General features: G+C 51.7%; 1 protein-coding gene across 3 annotated transcripts in view; it reads left to right on the forward strand.

Annotated features, from left to right (window-relative positions):
• LOC139679318 (syntaxin-binding protein 4-like) overlaps positions 1-16,232 on the forward strand; it is a 47,933-nt gene that overhangs the window by 1,712 nt on the left and 29,989 nt on the right. The window contains exons 1-4 of one of the 3 annotated variants that reach the window (XM_071570977.1): positions 7,150-7,366; positions 8,960-9,033; positions 15,007-15,102; positions 15,917-15,986. In XM_071570977.1, the coding sequence (XP_071427078.1) occupies positions 7,320-7,366; positions 8,960-9,033; positions 15,007-15,102; positions 15,917-15,986 (287 nt within the window). In that variant the 5' untranslated portion in view covers positions 7,150-7,319. Of the gene's footprint in view, positions 1-7,149; positions 7,367-8,664; positions 8,687-8,959; positions 9,034-15,006; positions 15,103-15,916; positions 15,987-16,232 lie in introns of those variants that run through there. The other 2 variants (XM_071570978.1, XM_071570976.1) reach the window with 2 other exon arrangements.

The following is a 16,232-nucleotide window of genomic DNA, read 5'->3' on the forward strand; positions in this document are numbered from 1 at the left end:
TCAAAGATCTGCTCATCCACTGGAGTTCTGGGTTGAACCCTCTCTCAGCTCTGTCCGCTGGGATGCGCTCCGTGAGGATGGTCATCTTTGCCCGGGGACCGGCCCCCACATGCGTTGGCTGCCAGATGCGCTGGGCGCTGTCGGGCCGTCTGCCGGCTCCGGCGGGACACGGCGCAGGGTGGCGAGCAGATGGTGGGGAGATAACACCTCCCGGAAGCGTGACCCCACTCTGCTGCTGATTAAAAGATTAATTTGGGGGTTTGAAATAGGAGTTTAATAAATAAACATGAGCCATCAGCAGAACCTCCCCCGGCAGTATCAGGGCATGGCTGGACCGGTGGCTCATCCCTCATCCCAGTGGTGATGCCGATGTGGCCCCATAGGGCTTTCCTGTACAGCTTCTCCTTCAGAGAGCAGCTGCTGGAGGCTCTAAGAGAGTTTTGTAGTCGTGGCTTTTGTGTAGGAGCTTTGCCAAACCCAGAAGGAAATAGAACAGCCCTGTAGGTGCCCATCGATGCCAGGCAGGTCTCGTGGCTGGACCATACTGTGTGTGCCCCAGGTGGGTGTGGATCTGATGCCAGCCCCTCACCAGGCATGACTGGGTACAAGACTGGCCTGGCACCTCCCCCTGTCCTCTTGGCATTGTAATTGCTGCGTGTTTATGGATTTGAGCACGAGGATGTCTGCCACTCAAGAATGGGGCAAAGCTCTTCCCAGGAGCTGTGCTCCCACCTGGGCAGCACATTCTGAAATCTTTCCCCAAATTATGTTGTTTTCCCAGCTTTCCATACCCAGCCATTTCCCTCACCCTCTTCTTTCCATCTTTATTTTTATGGATTCCCTTGGGTGAGTGTCCTGCCATTGTTCCCATGGTTTCCCCAGTTAATCCAGGGTGGACAGACCAGTGGCCCATCTGGCAGAGCAGGTTCTGCAGCCCCCACCAGCCACCAACCCCTGTTAATAAGTTGACAACCAGTCCAATCTCACAGCCCAGGGGATTTAGGAAGGCAGGGAGGTTTATAATCCTGTTAACCCTTCACTGCAGTTGACACCCAGACTGGGGCCACAGCACCAGTCCCCAAGCAGAGCAGCAGCTCACCTGCCTCGTGGGGGGTGAGGAGTAGGTGGAGGGAGGAAGGCTTCCTTATGTGAGATTTGTTACCACACCTTGGTCCTGCTGGGGTGCAAATGAAGGACCCTGTTTGAGCTTTCCTGTGTGATTGTATTTAAATTGTGTTAAACCCCATCTCAAGTGGGTACATCTGAGGGCTGGGCTGGAGCAGATGTTGGGGGACACTTATCTTGGCTGGGTATGGGCTCTGGAATAAACACCTTTCCCAAAAACCTGTGGCAGACCAAGCCTGACCTCCCGTCCACCTGAAACAGCCTCTCTTCCCAGTTACTGCAGGACAGGCTAATTGTAGAGTCATTTTTGCCTTTTCTTTGACCAAAACTTTTTGCAGCAGCACAGGAAGAGGTGTGTGTTGATGTCTATGGGAAAATGCTTGTAACCCCATGTCGTGGTTTAACCTCTCCAAGCCCCAGCAGTCTCCAAGAGCAACTGTGCCAGGCAGGTGCTCATGGATCAACTGTTTTCATCCTGGGCAATGAGCACCTCCAGAAAATGTGCCACCTTGGTTGACTTGATACATAATTTTCAGGGGGGACCACCTCCCTTCTGGAAGCCCCTGTCCCCACCAGGTTGTAGGTGATGGGCAGCAGAGACCTGACTTTTGGAGAAGGTTCATTGGGATGAATCCCTCATGTTGAAGAAATCCACTGATTGAGAAGAATATTTAGAAAATGGGGATGAAGTTCAGAGGAAGGTGATAAAAGTGGTGGAAGAACAGAAAGGCCTGGCCAGCAGGGAGAGGTGGCATCTCCATTTGCCTGTGATCTTGGTGGCCTGGTGGTGCTGGTTCATAGGGCAGATGTCCTGGGTGAAGGAGTCTTCCTGTTTGAGGATTGAGGAGATGCATCCAGCCTCAGGTGGAGACACTTTCCCTCAGCAGAAGAAGGGAGCAAGCACTGGAAAACTACCTTGGCATTCAAAACTCCCACCTCTCCATCTTCAGACTGATGAGTTTGGCTCAGACAGGAGTGAGGGAGGGTAAAATGCTTCCCAGGAGCCACCCTGTGGCCCCTGCAGCTGGAGGGGGCTCAGAGGAAGGGATTGAAGAAGGCCCGGGGTCTGAACATTCACCAGGAGGAGGAAGGTGCCTGTAGGATGTGGGGACACCAATGTATGACTGTTGGCAGCCCTGCTGGTGGGGCTGAGGCTTCACCCCAGAGGTTTCCTGAGACAGGACCCCAGGCTCAGAGGAGCAGTGTCACCCACCCAGGGCTGGCAGCATCACTTCACCTGCTACCACTCCTCTGCCCACCTGATGCCTGGGGAGATCTGATGCCCAGGGCAGGGATGGGAACATGGAGCTGCCCCTCCTTACGTGGTCCCTGTAGGACCTGCTTCTCCTTTAACCAGTCATTTCAGCAGCTTAGTTTTGTTTGGGTACAAGCTAATCTTGCAGAGATTCCAGTCAGACACAAGAGGAAAACTTTTCACAATGTGGACAATAAGCCATTGGAATCATCTCCACAGGGAAGTGGCGGATCCCCTGGTGTTGGATACTTGCAAGATTTGGCTGGGGAGAATGCTGGGCTGTCTTACCTGGATTGGGTCAGATGCTCTCTGAGGTTCCTTCCAACCTGGAACTCCCTGATTGTTTGTTCCTTCTTCTGTTCAGACTTGTCTGTGAACGTTCCTGATCTCAAGAGCTCATCTGAAGTGACTCCATGGGTGGAATTATGGAAACGCTGTGTGGGTGCACTGTGACCGTGGGCAGCTCCTTCCCAGCTCCAGAGCAGCTGATTTATGTTCTGATTTATTCCCAACATTTTGTAGCTGATCCTGCAAGCAGCACAGTTGCAATTTTCTCTTTTCTAATCAGATAGAAGTGCCTCTGCAGCCTACGCTAATTTTGTTTTGTCATGAAATGAACTTACTTAATAACAATCCAATGTTCCTGGTGCTGCCTGGGCAAAGCTTGGCTCCCACTGTGGCTCCTGGTGGGCTATGGGCAGAGACCATGACACAGTGACCTGCTGAGGTGAACTCTCCTACCTCCTGCCCACTTAATGCCGCTTTCCGGAGTCGAAAGCCCTCAGACAGATCTCACTGCCACTGCAGGATGTCTTTCCACCTCTAATTCCCACCCACACAAACCTACTTGGACCCTGTTCCTCTGCTCAGCCATGCACTGAGGCTCCCTGTGGGCTCAGTGATGCTGCTGTCAGCACATCCTTCCACCTCATCCCTGTGCTGCTGCTTCCCTGAGCTTGGGATGCTGTTCTCTCTTTGGGGCACTTGGTCCTGGCCTAATCACCTGGTTTGCTTAGGGATGCTCCCTGTGGGACTGGCCAGGCTGGGCATCCCCATGGGGTTTGGCCATACCTGCTTCCCACACCTGAGGCCTGGGTTTTAGCCTTGAGGTTGGGACTGGAATAATCAAGGAGAACAAGGGCTCTATTTCAGGGCTTGTATGGCCTTAACATGACCTGGAGATGACCCCACCTGAGCAGACAGGCTGCAAAGGACTGTTTGGCTGGGGAGCCAAACATCTCACAAGAGATGAGCCTTGCATGACATCTTCCCATGTAGTTCTGCATTTTCTGCTGGACACATTGACCATGTGATGCCAACATTTCCAACAGTGTTAAACCAATTGCCTTTCCTCATGGTCCAGCTGCTCCAGAACTGTTTGCTTGTTTTCTTGGCAGGAAGGACAAGGGAAGACACAAACTATGAGAAAAAACAATTTTACTCTTTGTTGTGCTCATTTCAGCCATTCTTTTCCCTTCCTTTCTTTCTGAAACTCAAATACACCACCACCTTCTCCACCTGCTTTGTCTTGGCAGTGGTTCCTGTGCCTCTCCCCAGCGCTCCCAGTTTCACTCTCCCACACTTTCCCCTTCATGATCTCTCAGAAAAATGTATTGGAAATCCACCTGACTTGTGCTATGTTTTGCTGTCAGCATTTTTTAACTCTGCTTCTGCTCTAAGCCTTGTTTTGATTCCCACCCTTGCATATATATGGTAGTGTTAAGGAAAACTGATTGATACAGTTTCTCTCAACTTTTGCTGTTAAAAATACGTTTTTCAAGAAAAAATCACTTTTCCATCAAAAAAAGCCCATTTTGCAATGAGTTCAATTCATTTCCCCTCTCATTTTTCTGGCAGTTGTTGAAAAAGGGAACTTAAACATGGAATACATATTTATTTGTTGTCCAGCCCCTATGGGGTTAGTCTGTACTTAACTCATACTCCTTCCATTCTCTCATTTATTTAAAATGTCTCATTGGTGGTTCCCGGCTAAGAATCCTGGATTTACTGAGTTGCTGAGCTGGGTCCCAGCTCCAGAGAGAGCTTGGGCACATGGCACATCCCCTTTGCCAGTGGGACATTTTCCCTTCAACATTGACTGTGCAGAGCAGAGCTGGGACCTTTGGGCAGGTTGTAAACCCTTTCTGAATGTGATTCCAGGTTTTAAACCACTGAAAATCTTCTGAAACACTTTTGCTGAAACTTTCTCTGGTAAGACAGACATTAATCAGCAGGAGCAGCATCAACATCTGATGCTTTTTGGGCCTGTCTGTGTTTTGGAGGAGGAATGAGGATCTGTGTGTTTGGAGATAAACTTGGAAATGGTGATGCTCCTCTTCCCAGAGGGCCTCTTGGGTTTGATGTTTGTGTCCTTTACCACCTCATGGTCAAACGTGGCTCATTGGAACGTCCCACCCAGGTGGTGTGAAGCACCAGCATGAGGGAAGGACAAGGAAACCCTGGTTGGGCTGCTGAGGGGCTTCACAGTGAAGGTGCTGAGCACCCAAACCCCAATCAGACACATCTGCTTCATGCTGAGTGTGGAAATTGTTCCCTGAGGTGCAGAAACCAGGGTGGGTGAATTATGGAATTACCAGGCAGGGAAATTTTCCCATTTTCCTGCATGTTTTGGGTTGGGTTAGCCCAGCTCCAGTGAGCTGTCCTGCAGCCCTTCTGAATCTGAGCAAAGAGGTCACCTTTTCATAGAATCACAGGATGGTTTGTCTTGGAACGGACCTCAAAGACCATCCCATCCCACCCCCTGCCATGGGCAGGGACACCTTCCACCAGCCCAGGTTGCTCCAAGTCACATCCAGCCTGACCTTGGACACTTCCAGGGATGGGGCAGCCACAGTTTCTCTGGGCTCCCTGTGCCAGTGCTTGTGTTATCTCTTCCCTTCAGCAGCCCTGAGTTATTTCAGCCAGGGCTCTGGCCCATGGATCAAAGGGGTAACTCTGGGAATTAATCTCTTAGCAGTGTCAAAGGATCTCAAAAGCTTGTACACTGAATTTTGGTGGTGAGTTAACCCTCTCTTACTGTCTTTTACTGTGACCAGGGTAGTCACTGGTGCATTAGAGGATCTGAGTGTGATCACTGGTGTAGGTGGCTGGAGGCTGGTGGGTCAGGGGTTCTTGGGCACTCATTCACAGCTGAGCTGCCCGAAAAGGTCCTCCCAGGTTGGGTGTGGTGCTGGATGCTTCTGCCCCTTGAGGAGCTGTGCCCTGGTGTGGAGCAGCTCCCTGTCACAGGACAGGAACAGATGGAAGTTCACCACTCCCCAGGGTTGAATTCATGTCTGTGTTCTGCCCCCAAACCTCATGGTGAGCCTGGAATGAGTCACTTTCTCCAGAACTGGAGGTCATAAAATGTTGTACTCTGTCTCTCCATGCCCTGGTCATGGTCTGCAGGATGGCAGGAGAAGGAGCATCTCCCTGACCTCGTGTCACTGTGGGGATGAGCAGGTTTGTGAGGCTCCTGGTGCAGTGAAGGCTCTGGGAGATGGCCCCAGGTACAGCCTCTTGTGCTTAACCTGCCTGGCCCAAGCCTGGATGTAGACATGGACTGGGTATGGTCATGTCTTGCCGTGGTGGGAGCAGTGCATCACCAGACACATCTATGTTTCATGTCTAGTTGGCATTATTTATCCAAATTTTGATTTTACAGCTAAATTAATGCATTTTTAGGTGTTTTAGTTACCTAAAGGTCTAGTCTGCTCAGATTTTTAGTATTTTTGTCTCAATGTCTTCAAAAGGATATAATTTAAAAAAAAGAGTAATTAAAATGAAGGAGAACTTTTCCATTTATCATTGTTTTGAATCACCTTGCCCTTGCCCAGAGGGGTGACCAGGGTGAACAGGGGAGCTGCTGCTGGTAAGATTAGTTGCTCACATACAGGAGAAGTAACATCCAACAGCACCAGACTCAAGGCATTATTTGGCAAAGGGTTGTGGTTCTGAGCAAGCACATCCACCTCTGATGCTCAGCTAAAGAGGTCAAGTGCCACTAATGGGGCCTGACCAGGAGCCTGTGGAGATGCTGTGGGAGCAGCACAAGGAGGACACTGTTGATGGAGTCAGGGCCAAGAGCTTTCCTGTGACCTCAGATGTCTCCCAGAGCTGGTTGGGATGCAGGACCTCTGTTCTCTTGCAGCTCCAGGGGAGCGTGTTTCCAGATGACTTCTCAGGAAAGATCACCAGATCATTCCCACAAAGGTCACAGCCCTGCTCCTGCCAAGCCCTGAGCTGGGCTGTTCTAAGGCTGTCCCTGCTCACCAGCCAACCTTGGACAATCTTTTTTTTTGTCCCTTCATCCCTGCATCCCACAAAATGGGGGTCCTGCTTCTCCAGCTGGATGATATGCATCAAGATGGGTGTAGAAGAGGCTGTTCAAAGGCAAGTCATAATTCTGACCTCCCAGCAGGCAGTGGAACAGCTGAACTTGCTTTGCATTAAGAAGGAAATGCTGTGGGCTGGAAAAGATGCTGGAAGAAAAAAAATCAACACCAACCCTAAACCCCTAAGTGCTACAGTCTGTTATTACTTCCAAAGCTTTGCTATGGGTTTTAATCCTTCAGGGATGGAGAGCACACACATCGCCCTCCATCCCCAGGGGCCGTTCCATGCCATGCAGCCCAGTAATTAGCCCGTTGTGCTAACGAGGAGGGGCAGCCCTGCCGCGGGGGGCGAGCTCCCTCCCTGCTTTGGGAGGGCTCTCTGATGGGCCACCTTGGCTCTGGCTTGCGTAAGCTTTAATCTAAAGTTGAGGATGTTTTGAGCTGATCTGTGTTAATGTTGGGAGGAATTAACATGCATATGGGGACACCACGTGACCCCTCAGACCTCCTCCTTTTTTTCCCATTTTTTTCCCATCACTTTAACGGATTCCTGCCAAATCAGAGCGGTTGGTGCCTGGCAGGGCCGGGCTGCCGCCGCCAGCAAGATGCCCGCGGTGTCTGTCCTTTACAAGGGAGCCGTCATCATCAGCAGGTAATGCCCCACGGCCAGGGCAGGAGTGGGGAGGGAATGGCAGTCCTGGGGGGCCGTGGCCACTTCTAGCCAAGGTTGCTGTGCTGTGGCTCCCCAGGAGCAGGGTGAGGAGACAGGGATGGCTTGTGTGCAGCAGGAAGAGCTGAGGACACCATCCCCAGACCTGGGGTTGGGGTTTTACATCTCTGGCGTTAGCAAAGCTCTGCTGCTGCTCCCTGTGCCTGCAGCCGGTGGGGATAAGGGCTGGTTCCATCAGGGAGGCATCTGCTCCGCCGGACCCGCTGCCCGTCTGTCGCTTCCCAGCCCGGCCGAGCTATTCCTGGTCACCCTCCGTGGAATTTCCTCGGTGATTTACTCAAAATACTCGGAAAATCCTGGGTGGTTACTTGAACCATCCTGGGCCCAGGGCTGCTCTGTCTTCCTGGGATGTCTTTGAGCTCTGTTTTCTAATGGCCAGATGTGCCCAGTGGTTTGTTCAGTCTTGAATATGTGAAACAGTGCAAGAATATCCAGGAGAGGCACTTTTCTAACAGGGAGAAAAACTTCCAGTCAAAGTCTTGGAGGTGGGTGTCACCAGCTTTGCAGAATAGCTTGATATTTCGGGATTTATTTTGGATTCCTGAGAAGAAAAGTCCTCACAGTTTATTCTTACCCTGCCTCCCACTGGACTCGGGGGAGCCTGTGGTTTCCCACAGTGTTGTTGCTCCTCATCTGTGTTGGGATCTGGGACCTGATACTGATTCAGAAACACCTTTTCTCTTATCACTTAAATCCTGGGGAGTATTTGGGAGCCCCTCAGCCCTGGTGTCCCACCTGGATTGTCTGGCTCTGGGTTTCCCAGATCAAGGCTCACCTTCCTCGTGGGGGTGACCACCACAGGCGCCCCAAGGAGAAGTGTCGGCGGTCCTGGGTTTGGGGTCTGACATCTCCAGCTGGGGCAGAGTGGGACTGAGTATTTTTGGGGTGATTCATTTGGGACACCCACCTTGCCTGGGGAGACTGTGGGGTGTTTGGGAGAGTTCCTTGGCTCAGGGGAATCTCAGGTGCACGATCTCTGGCTTGCAATGAGAAGCTCCCACCCTCCAACCGGCCAGGCGGGGACTTGAAGAGGCTCAGCAGATCTTGCATCCCCCTTTTCCAGACCCATTGCCCACATTACAAAACTTCAGAGGCAGATAGTGCCTGGCTGTCTTCATTGCAGGCTGCCTGTATTTGTGAAACTGGTTTATTCCCAGGATGTTGGTCCCAGCTCTGATCTCATTTCCCAGAAGCTGGACAGCTGTGCAGCCCCGATAATCTGGGGTAATGAATCACAGACAGGTCCTGCAGATTTGCTGGGTGGGGAGGATGATGTCCAGCCTTGCACATATTCTCTCATTTATCTCTGTAAACTTAGGGGGGGATTGGAGGGGGTTGGGTTTTGTCACAGAGTGTGTGTAACACGTGGGGCTGTGGCCCTCAGCCTGTGTGTCTGCAGTGGTTTGGGGGCAAGGCTGGGACAGAGGGAGGATGTGGTTGTGTGTGTTGGTTGGGTACTTGTGCATCTGTTTATTTTAACCCTTGACAGAAAGATGCTCCTCTTCTCTCTCCCAGGACACTCATGGGACCATATGGGATGGATCGAACTGTGCATTGCTTTGATTTCTACGACTGTGCAAATGGGCTGGGTGAGTGCAGCCCCTCAGAGAGGGACAGCAGGGTGGGCTGGGTGAGTGCAGCCCCTCAGAGAGGGACAGCAGGGTGGGCTGGGTGAGTGCAGCCCCTCAGAGAGGGACAGCAGGGTGGGCTGGGTGAGTGCAGCCCCTCAGAGAGGGACAGCAGGGTGGGCTGGGTGAGTGCAGCCCCTCAGAGAGGGACAGCAGGGTGGGCTGGGTGAGTGCAGCCCCTCAGAGAGGGACAGCAGGGTGGGCTGGGTGAGTGCAGCCCCTCAGAGAGGGACAGCAGGGTGGGCTGGGTGAGTGCAGCCCCTCAGAGGGGGACAGCAGGGTGGGCTGGGTGAGTGCAGCCCCTCAGAGAGGGACAGCAGGGTGGGCTGGGTGAGTGCAGCCCCTCAGAGAGGGACAGCAGGGTGGGCTGGGTGAGTGCAGCCCCTCAGAGAGGGACAGCAGGGTGGGCTGGGTGAGTGCAGCCCCTCAGAGAGGGACAGCAGGGTGGGCTGGGTGAGTGCAGCCCCTCAGAGAGGGACAGCAGGGTGGGCTGGGTGAGTGCAGCCCCTCAGAGAGGGACAGCAGGGTGGGCTGGGTGAGTGCAGCCCCTCAGAGAGGGGCATCAGGGTGGGCTGGGACAGCTCAGACATCCCCTTGTTCCCTCTCTTGTGATGTGCCTCCCTGTGTGGCAGTCTGTACCTCACCAAAATGCTGGTTCTTGTGGCTCTCTGTGCTTAGCATCTGATAGTACCTTGTGCAGTTGGGATGTTAAAATAATGTCATAATCCCTATTAATTCCATGCTCATGGTGAGCAGCTGCAGTGCTGAGAGCTGTGCAGGGCCTGGGGCCAGAGCACCTTCCTTGAGCAGGGTGGGGGAGAAAGGCTTTTCAGAATTTCCTGAATTAAATAAATCAAAATTTAAAATAAAGAAATAAAGAGAATCCCCAGCACTTCCCAGCTGCAGACTTTCCCCCCAGGAAACCACCCCCATGGGCAATGCAAGATGCTGCAGCTCTGCTGGGGACTGGACTATGTGAATGGTTTTGGGAAAGTTTTGGGAAAGTTGGGACCACAGGTTATGGGTATGAGCGCTGAGTCAGATGTCCTTCCAAAGTACTCTGAACATCAAAGCATGGAAGAGAAGGGAAGGAGAAGGTCATATCCAGCAGAACATGAGAAACTCCCAGGTTCATGGCACTCAGCCCAAAGGGATCCAGCAAAGCCTCTCATCTGACTTCTGTATATCCAGCAGCATAAATACTGGTGCTTTGCCATGGATTTTATAGAAACCTGTTATCCTGCATCAGGATTTCTTGGGGTCCACCTTGTAGTCTCCCTCATAATTCTTGATTATGAGTGAAGCCCCCCCTCCCACAGAGCAGCTGTGGGCCCCTCAGAGAGGTCCCTGTGACCCTCTGGTGACCCTTCCTGAGAAGTCAGACTCACTAGAGAAACAAGTCCAGGTTTCCTGAGGCATGAGATTAATTACAGATTAATTATAGATTAATTATTGGCTGTGTCCAGCTCTGGGGTAGTGGCACTTTCTGTTATGCAGAAACAGCTTTGCCCCACGTGAGGGCCATGAGGTTCACAGGAGCTCAGGAAGTGCCTTTTCTTGGTGAATATGATATTTTAATCTTCAGAGGTGGATTTGGTTGAGTTGATGGGATTTCAGCTGCTGGGTTGGATTAGCTTGTTGAAGGAGGAGAGCCAGGAGAGCCCGACAGGGCTGAGCTCTGGCAGAAGTGCACAGGTGTGGCAGCCACTGGGAGCCCCTGCACTGGGCCCCATTCTGCTCCTTTTGCCTGGTTTGTGGCCACAGAGTCTTTGCAGGGTCCTGCAGACCCTCCACAGCATCTTGTGATGTGCTGCAGGAAGGTACAACAATGTCAATTTTTTAATGCCACCCTCACCTGTCTTCATCCTCCTCTGGGAGGGCTGAAACACCCAAAACACCCAAGACAAGGATCAGAAATCCTTCACAAGCCCTTCAGAAATCAGACTGGTTTGGGTTGGAAGGGACTTTCAAGCTCACTTTATTCCACCCCCTGCCATGGGCAGGGTCACCTTCCACCAACCCAGGTTGCTCCAAGCCCCATCCAACCTGGCCTTGGACACTCCCAGGGATGGGGCAGCCACAGCTTCTCTGGGCAACCTGTGCCAGGGCCTGCCCACCCTCACAGGGAAAAGTTTTCCGGAATATCCCACCTAACCCTGCCCTCTGTCAGCTTAGTCACTGCTTTCTGCTGAAGACCAAGTAGTGCTTGCAGGATCCCTGTGTCTGCCATAGGTGTAGCCACTCAGAGTATGGGATTTTTGGAAAAAACCCTCCTTGATGAGTTTCCTGGGTTAGATGCAGGTGTTATTCCAGCAGAGTTTCTCTCGAGCAGCGTCACCCGCTCGGTGCCAGCGCAGCAGGTCAGCGTTTGGCCCCAGGTCTGTTGCTCTGTGGCTTTAGGTGGAAACCCACATGTGAATCTCAGCAGAAGTTCAAAGGGGTTACCTGGCAGCTCCAAAAACCTGCACCTCGAATTAAAGAATAGCCATCAAAGGGAAGTGCTGATTAAGAAGCATTTCTCAGAAACACTGAGATCCCATTATCTTGACCTTCATCTTCTTAGGACAGGGCAGTGAGTGATTCACCTCCAATCTGTCCCTTCCTCCAGACAGAAAAATCTGGCCAGGGCTTCAAGATCAACAGAGGGATTAAGGGAAATGTAATTGAACATTGGTGGCTTAGGCACAGAGCAGCCTCTCTCCGTGCGGCAGCCGGAGGGGTCAGGATGCTCCAGAGATGATCCCAGTTGGGCTAAACAACCAGATTAGCCAGGACACCCCCTGACCTGTGGAACAGGGAGCCAGGAGCAGGTGAGATTATATCCTGAGAACTGCGACTCTGGCATTAGTGGGAGTGGGATTAGAGGCACCAGAGAAGCTTGAGGGTCTTGGGGAAATTTATAGGATCATTAAGAGTCTAAAGAAAACACGGTCTTGGTCAGCAGGTCCATCTGGAGTTTTCCTGTCAAACTTTATTCTGCAAAAGAGGAAATACTGGAGACATGGGCACCAGCTCCAGGACCTTTGCCAGAAAGGAAAGATTAAATAGAGGGATCCAAAATAGGCTAGATTATCTGGCCCTAAGTATGACTTAATAAGCATTATACTGGGACTTTGATGCTGTGACAATTAAAGAGCTGTTATTTACCTACATTGGGTCCCAAATAGAAATTTGATTGAAGTGAATGTTAATAAAATAGATAAGCAAATATCCTCCCAGGGATGCTGCCACCACAATCCTTCATGGCTCAGGTTTGCTGCAAGCACTCCTGGGCCATCTCAAGGCTTGGACTGAGCCCTGGGAGGGGGAAGACCTTCCTCCTCCTCCCTGCCCCGGTGGGGACTCTCCAGTGCATTTTAAGGGGCAGGACTGGCACCCACAGCACTTGCTTGGCAAGGTGATGGGTGGGAGGACAGTGTGGGCAGAGCCTGGCAGCACCCACCTGCTTTCCCAACAAGGGAGTTAAAAACCAGGGGCTTTTTCCTCCCCCCACAAAGTTTGAGTGTGTCTGGAGCAATACTGTGAGTAATCGCCGATTTTAATAACAAGATCGGATTTTCTCATGACATCGGTGGGGATAAAGGAGGATTTGTAGATACTTCAGCTATATTAAGGCATTATTACAATTGATTTGCAGACACAAAAGGGACATGAGTCATTATTGATTGATACCTCGGAGAGGCACCACTCACACGCAGGTCCCGTTGGGCTGCTGAGGATGATGAGGCTGAGCCTCTGCAGAGGAAGATTTTTGCCTGTTTTGTCCAATGTGCCTCATCATTCCTAACTGCTTCATGTTCTGGTGTGAAGAAAGACATATGATGACTTCTTGGGTCCTCACCTTGGCTTAGGCTGGACTTCCAGTGTCCCCCCCATCCAGGGGAGCAGATGGGACTTTGTCCCTGCTGGACCTTCCTGTCCCAGGCATTTCCCAAACCCATCCCAAGTGTGACCCTGCTCCCAGGATGTCTCCACAAAGCCCAGCCACGACTTTGCTCCCACTGGGGTGGAGAAATTTTGCAGCTGATCATCCTGGGGAATAAGCAGGTTTTACCTTTTGTCCATGAGCTTTGGGACTGCAGCATCTGCTCCCTGATTTGGTTTACAGGTCCTTGATCTGCTCCCATGCCTTGTGGAGGCTTGTGTTGCTTGGACATACTTCTTTTGGGCAATATTTCCAATTATAGTGAATTTCTTTTAAAATGCAATGGAGAACCACATTGGTGCCTATTCCTGAGCTGTTCTGCTGTGAGTTCCCTGTTCCATCAGTAAAACAGCCCCTCACAGGTGCCTGGTTAATGCACTGAGCCCAGGGAATAAACTCCAGCACTCAGACAGAGCAGAGATTTTGGAAGAGGCTCAGGAGAGGCAACAGTGGGTGAATATAGGATTGAACTGGAAAATTATAATAATCCAGTTTGAATCTAATTCTAATATAAAGGTGACTTGGGAGACAATGTCTTTTCCTAGAGACAGCCAAAAACTGTGAGGGGCTTCAAAGCAGGGCTGAGTTATAAAAGGAAGGGAACAAGGATGGAAATAGTGCTGTGACCTGAGTAATGCTGGTGCAGGGTCTGCTCCTCTTCCCCCCTGCTTGTTTCAGAAGGGGGTCTCACATTTAGGGGAGGGGGCTGTGCTCTGCCCCCCTGGGGAGGAGTTTCATGCATGGAGTCACTTTGTGGTCCCCAGGCCCTCACCAAAGCTCAGGGCAGCCCCTCAGCCCTGGCAGAGCTGGAGGCTGGCACTGGCACTGCCAGAGCCCCTCTCTGTGGCAAAGCCTGTCCCCAGCCTGCCCTGCTGCCCAGAGCAGCAAAGTGCCTGACCGGCGGCTCTAAGGAGAGATTTGTTAATTAAAGCCAGGCTTTTTAATCCTTCTGTCCACAGCCTGGATCTTCAAAGTAGGACTTAATGAGCCCTGGATAAATAAGTCTCTTGGACCTTTTCCTGCCAGCCAGCTTATGTTCTCCAGCAGGGACAGGTCCCGTGGCTGGAGGGGTGGCTGTTGGAGCCCCTTCCACGGTGCCACAGGGCGGTGAGGGGGTTCAGAGCTGCAACAGGGTCAGGTCTGTGCCCAGGCTGCTGCCTCTGCTGCTTCTTCTGGGTCCTGACACTGCTAAAAGTGTGTGTGCAGCCCTGCCATGGGTGACAGTGTCAGAGGCGGTGGTGGAAACGCTGCCAGGGCCTGGCAGGTGAGCAGGCAGTGGGGATGTCCTCACCACTGCACAGGACCTGGGGCTTGTCCTGATGTTGCACCTGGAAGGGGGTGTCCTGGGGGAAACATTTGTAGCCAGGAATGTTTCCAGTGACAAGTCTGGCCAGAGACATGAGCACAGACTGTCACCCACAGCAGAAGCAGATCCTTTCCCATCAGTGATGGACATGGAGCTGTTAGAGCAGGTCCAGGGGAGACCACGGAGATGCTCCAGGTCTGGAGCCCCTCTGCTCTGGAGCCAGGCTGGGAGACCTGGAGGGGCTCACCTGGAGAAGAGAAGGCACTGGGGAGACCTGAGAGCCCCTTCCAGTGCCTAAAGGAGCTCCAGGAGAGCTGGAGAGGGACTGGGGACAAGGCATGGAGGGACAGGACAAGGGAGAATGGCTTCTCACTGCCAGAGGGCAGGGTTAGATGGGATATTGGGAAGAAATTTGTCCCTGTGAGGGTGGGCAGGCCCTGGCACAGGTTGGGCAGCAAAGCTATGGCTACCCCATCCCTGGGAGTGTCCAAGGCCGGGTTGGAGGGGGCTTGGAGCAACCTGTGATAGGGGAAGGTGTCCCTGCCCATGGCAGGGGGTGGAACGAGATGAGCTTGAAGGTCCATTCCCACCTTAATAATTCCAAGATTCCTTGAACTTGGTGTTGAGGCTGCATCCCTTTGAGATGGCCTGTGGAAAGTGGGACCCTCCTACCTTTGTGTCATGGGCTCTACTCTTCCTCCAGGTATTAAGGTAATCGGTGGCATCAAGGAACTCACTGGAGAAGAATATGGAGTTTATGTCAAGAGGATCCTTCCAGGGGGTGTTGCTTATGCAGATGGTGAGTTAACACCGTGCAGAGCCCCACAGAGTGTGAAAACAGCCCAACACCAGGCTATTTATTTTATACATTGCTTTATTAGGTAATTTAGGTGCTTCCTCAGAGATTTTTCAGTGGTAGGGGTATTTTTCTGGCCTGGCAGTCATTATAACATCCAACAGCAGCCTTGGTTTGACTTCTCAGCACATGTACAGTCACTTTGTGTCTCTGATGCACTACCCATCTCTGCTACAACACAACTTCATTGGCTGCCTGTCCTTCCCCCCCTACCACTCTCTGCCTGTAGCCCCAAAATGACCCATGATCCTTTTGCAAAGTCAGCTCTGCTCTGGGTCACTGATTTAATTCTGAGTGTGTTCACATAAGTAGGTATTAGGGGGCTGCAGAGTTCACCTTTTAGAACTTAAGCCAAAAAGGTTTGATTTTTTTTCCCCAAATGTTACATCATTTTTCCATCCAATGAAGGAAAATAAATCTAGAACAGGTGGAAGTGCCATTCGTAGTTTTCTACCTGACCTTGAACTGAACTACTTGACCTCAAACTGAATTAAGGAAAAGCTTTAGTGCATTTTTTGGTCTTTAGTTTTGAAACTTCCTGAAGCAGAGGAAGTGCTGGGCCTCTGGCATGGGCTGTTCTGGGAGGCTGCAGAAACTTCATCTCTGCACATCTTGAAAAACAGGTTGGACCAGCATCCCCAGAAGGACCAGTGCACTTTTCATGCTGTCTCTGGGCAGAGGCAGGAACTGCCCAGGCTCTCCCAGTCCCTCCAAGCTGTACTTTCTGCAGTTTCTATCCATCAGTTTGGTTTTCCAGGGCGCCTGCAGCCGGGAGACCAGATCCTCGAGGTCAACGGGGACTCCCTGATCGGGGTCACGAGCGAGAGGTACCAGATCCACATGGAAATGTGGCATTCCTGTTGCTTTTGTGCAGTTCTGGGAAGTGCCTTAGGCTGTGGGTTGCCTGGAGAACACAAGGGCATCACTCTGTGCGCCAACTTGGGAATTAGCAGAGAAAAAGATTCAATATAAAAATAGACTGGTGAACTTCAACAGTATTTGTGAGATATTCAGACATTTCCCCAAAATACCGGGGGTTTAAACAGCTCCTGGCACCCCCCCTCCATCTGCTC

The sequence above is a fragment of the Pithys albifrons genome, chromosome 16 (assembly GCF_047495875.1).
Source record: "Pithys albifrons albifrons isolate INPA30051 chromosome 16, PitAlb_v1, whole genome shotgun sequence".
Lineage (NCBI taxonomy): Eukaryota > Metazoa > Chordata > Aves > Passeriformes > Thamnophilidae > Pithys > Pithys albifrons.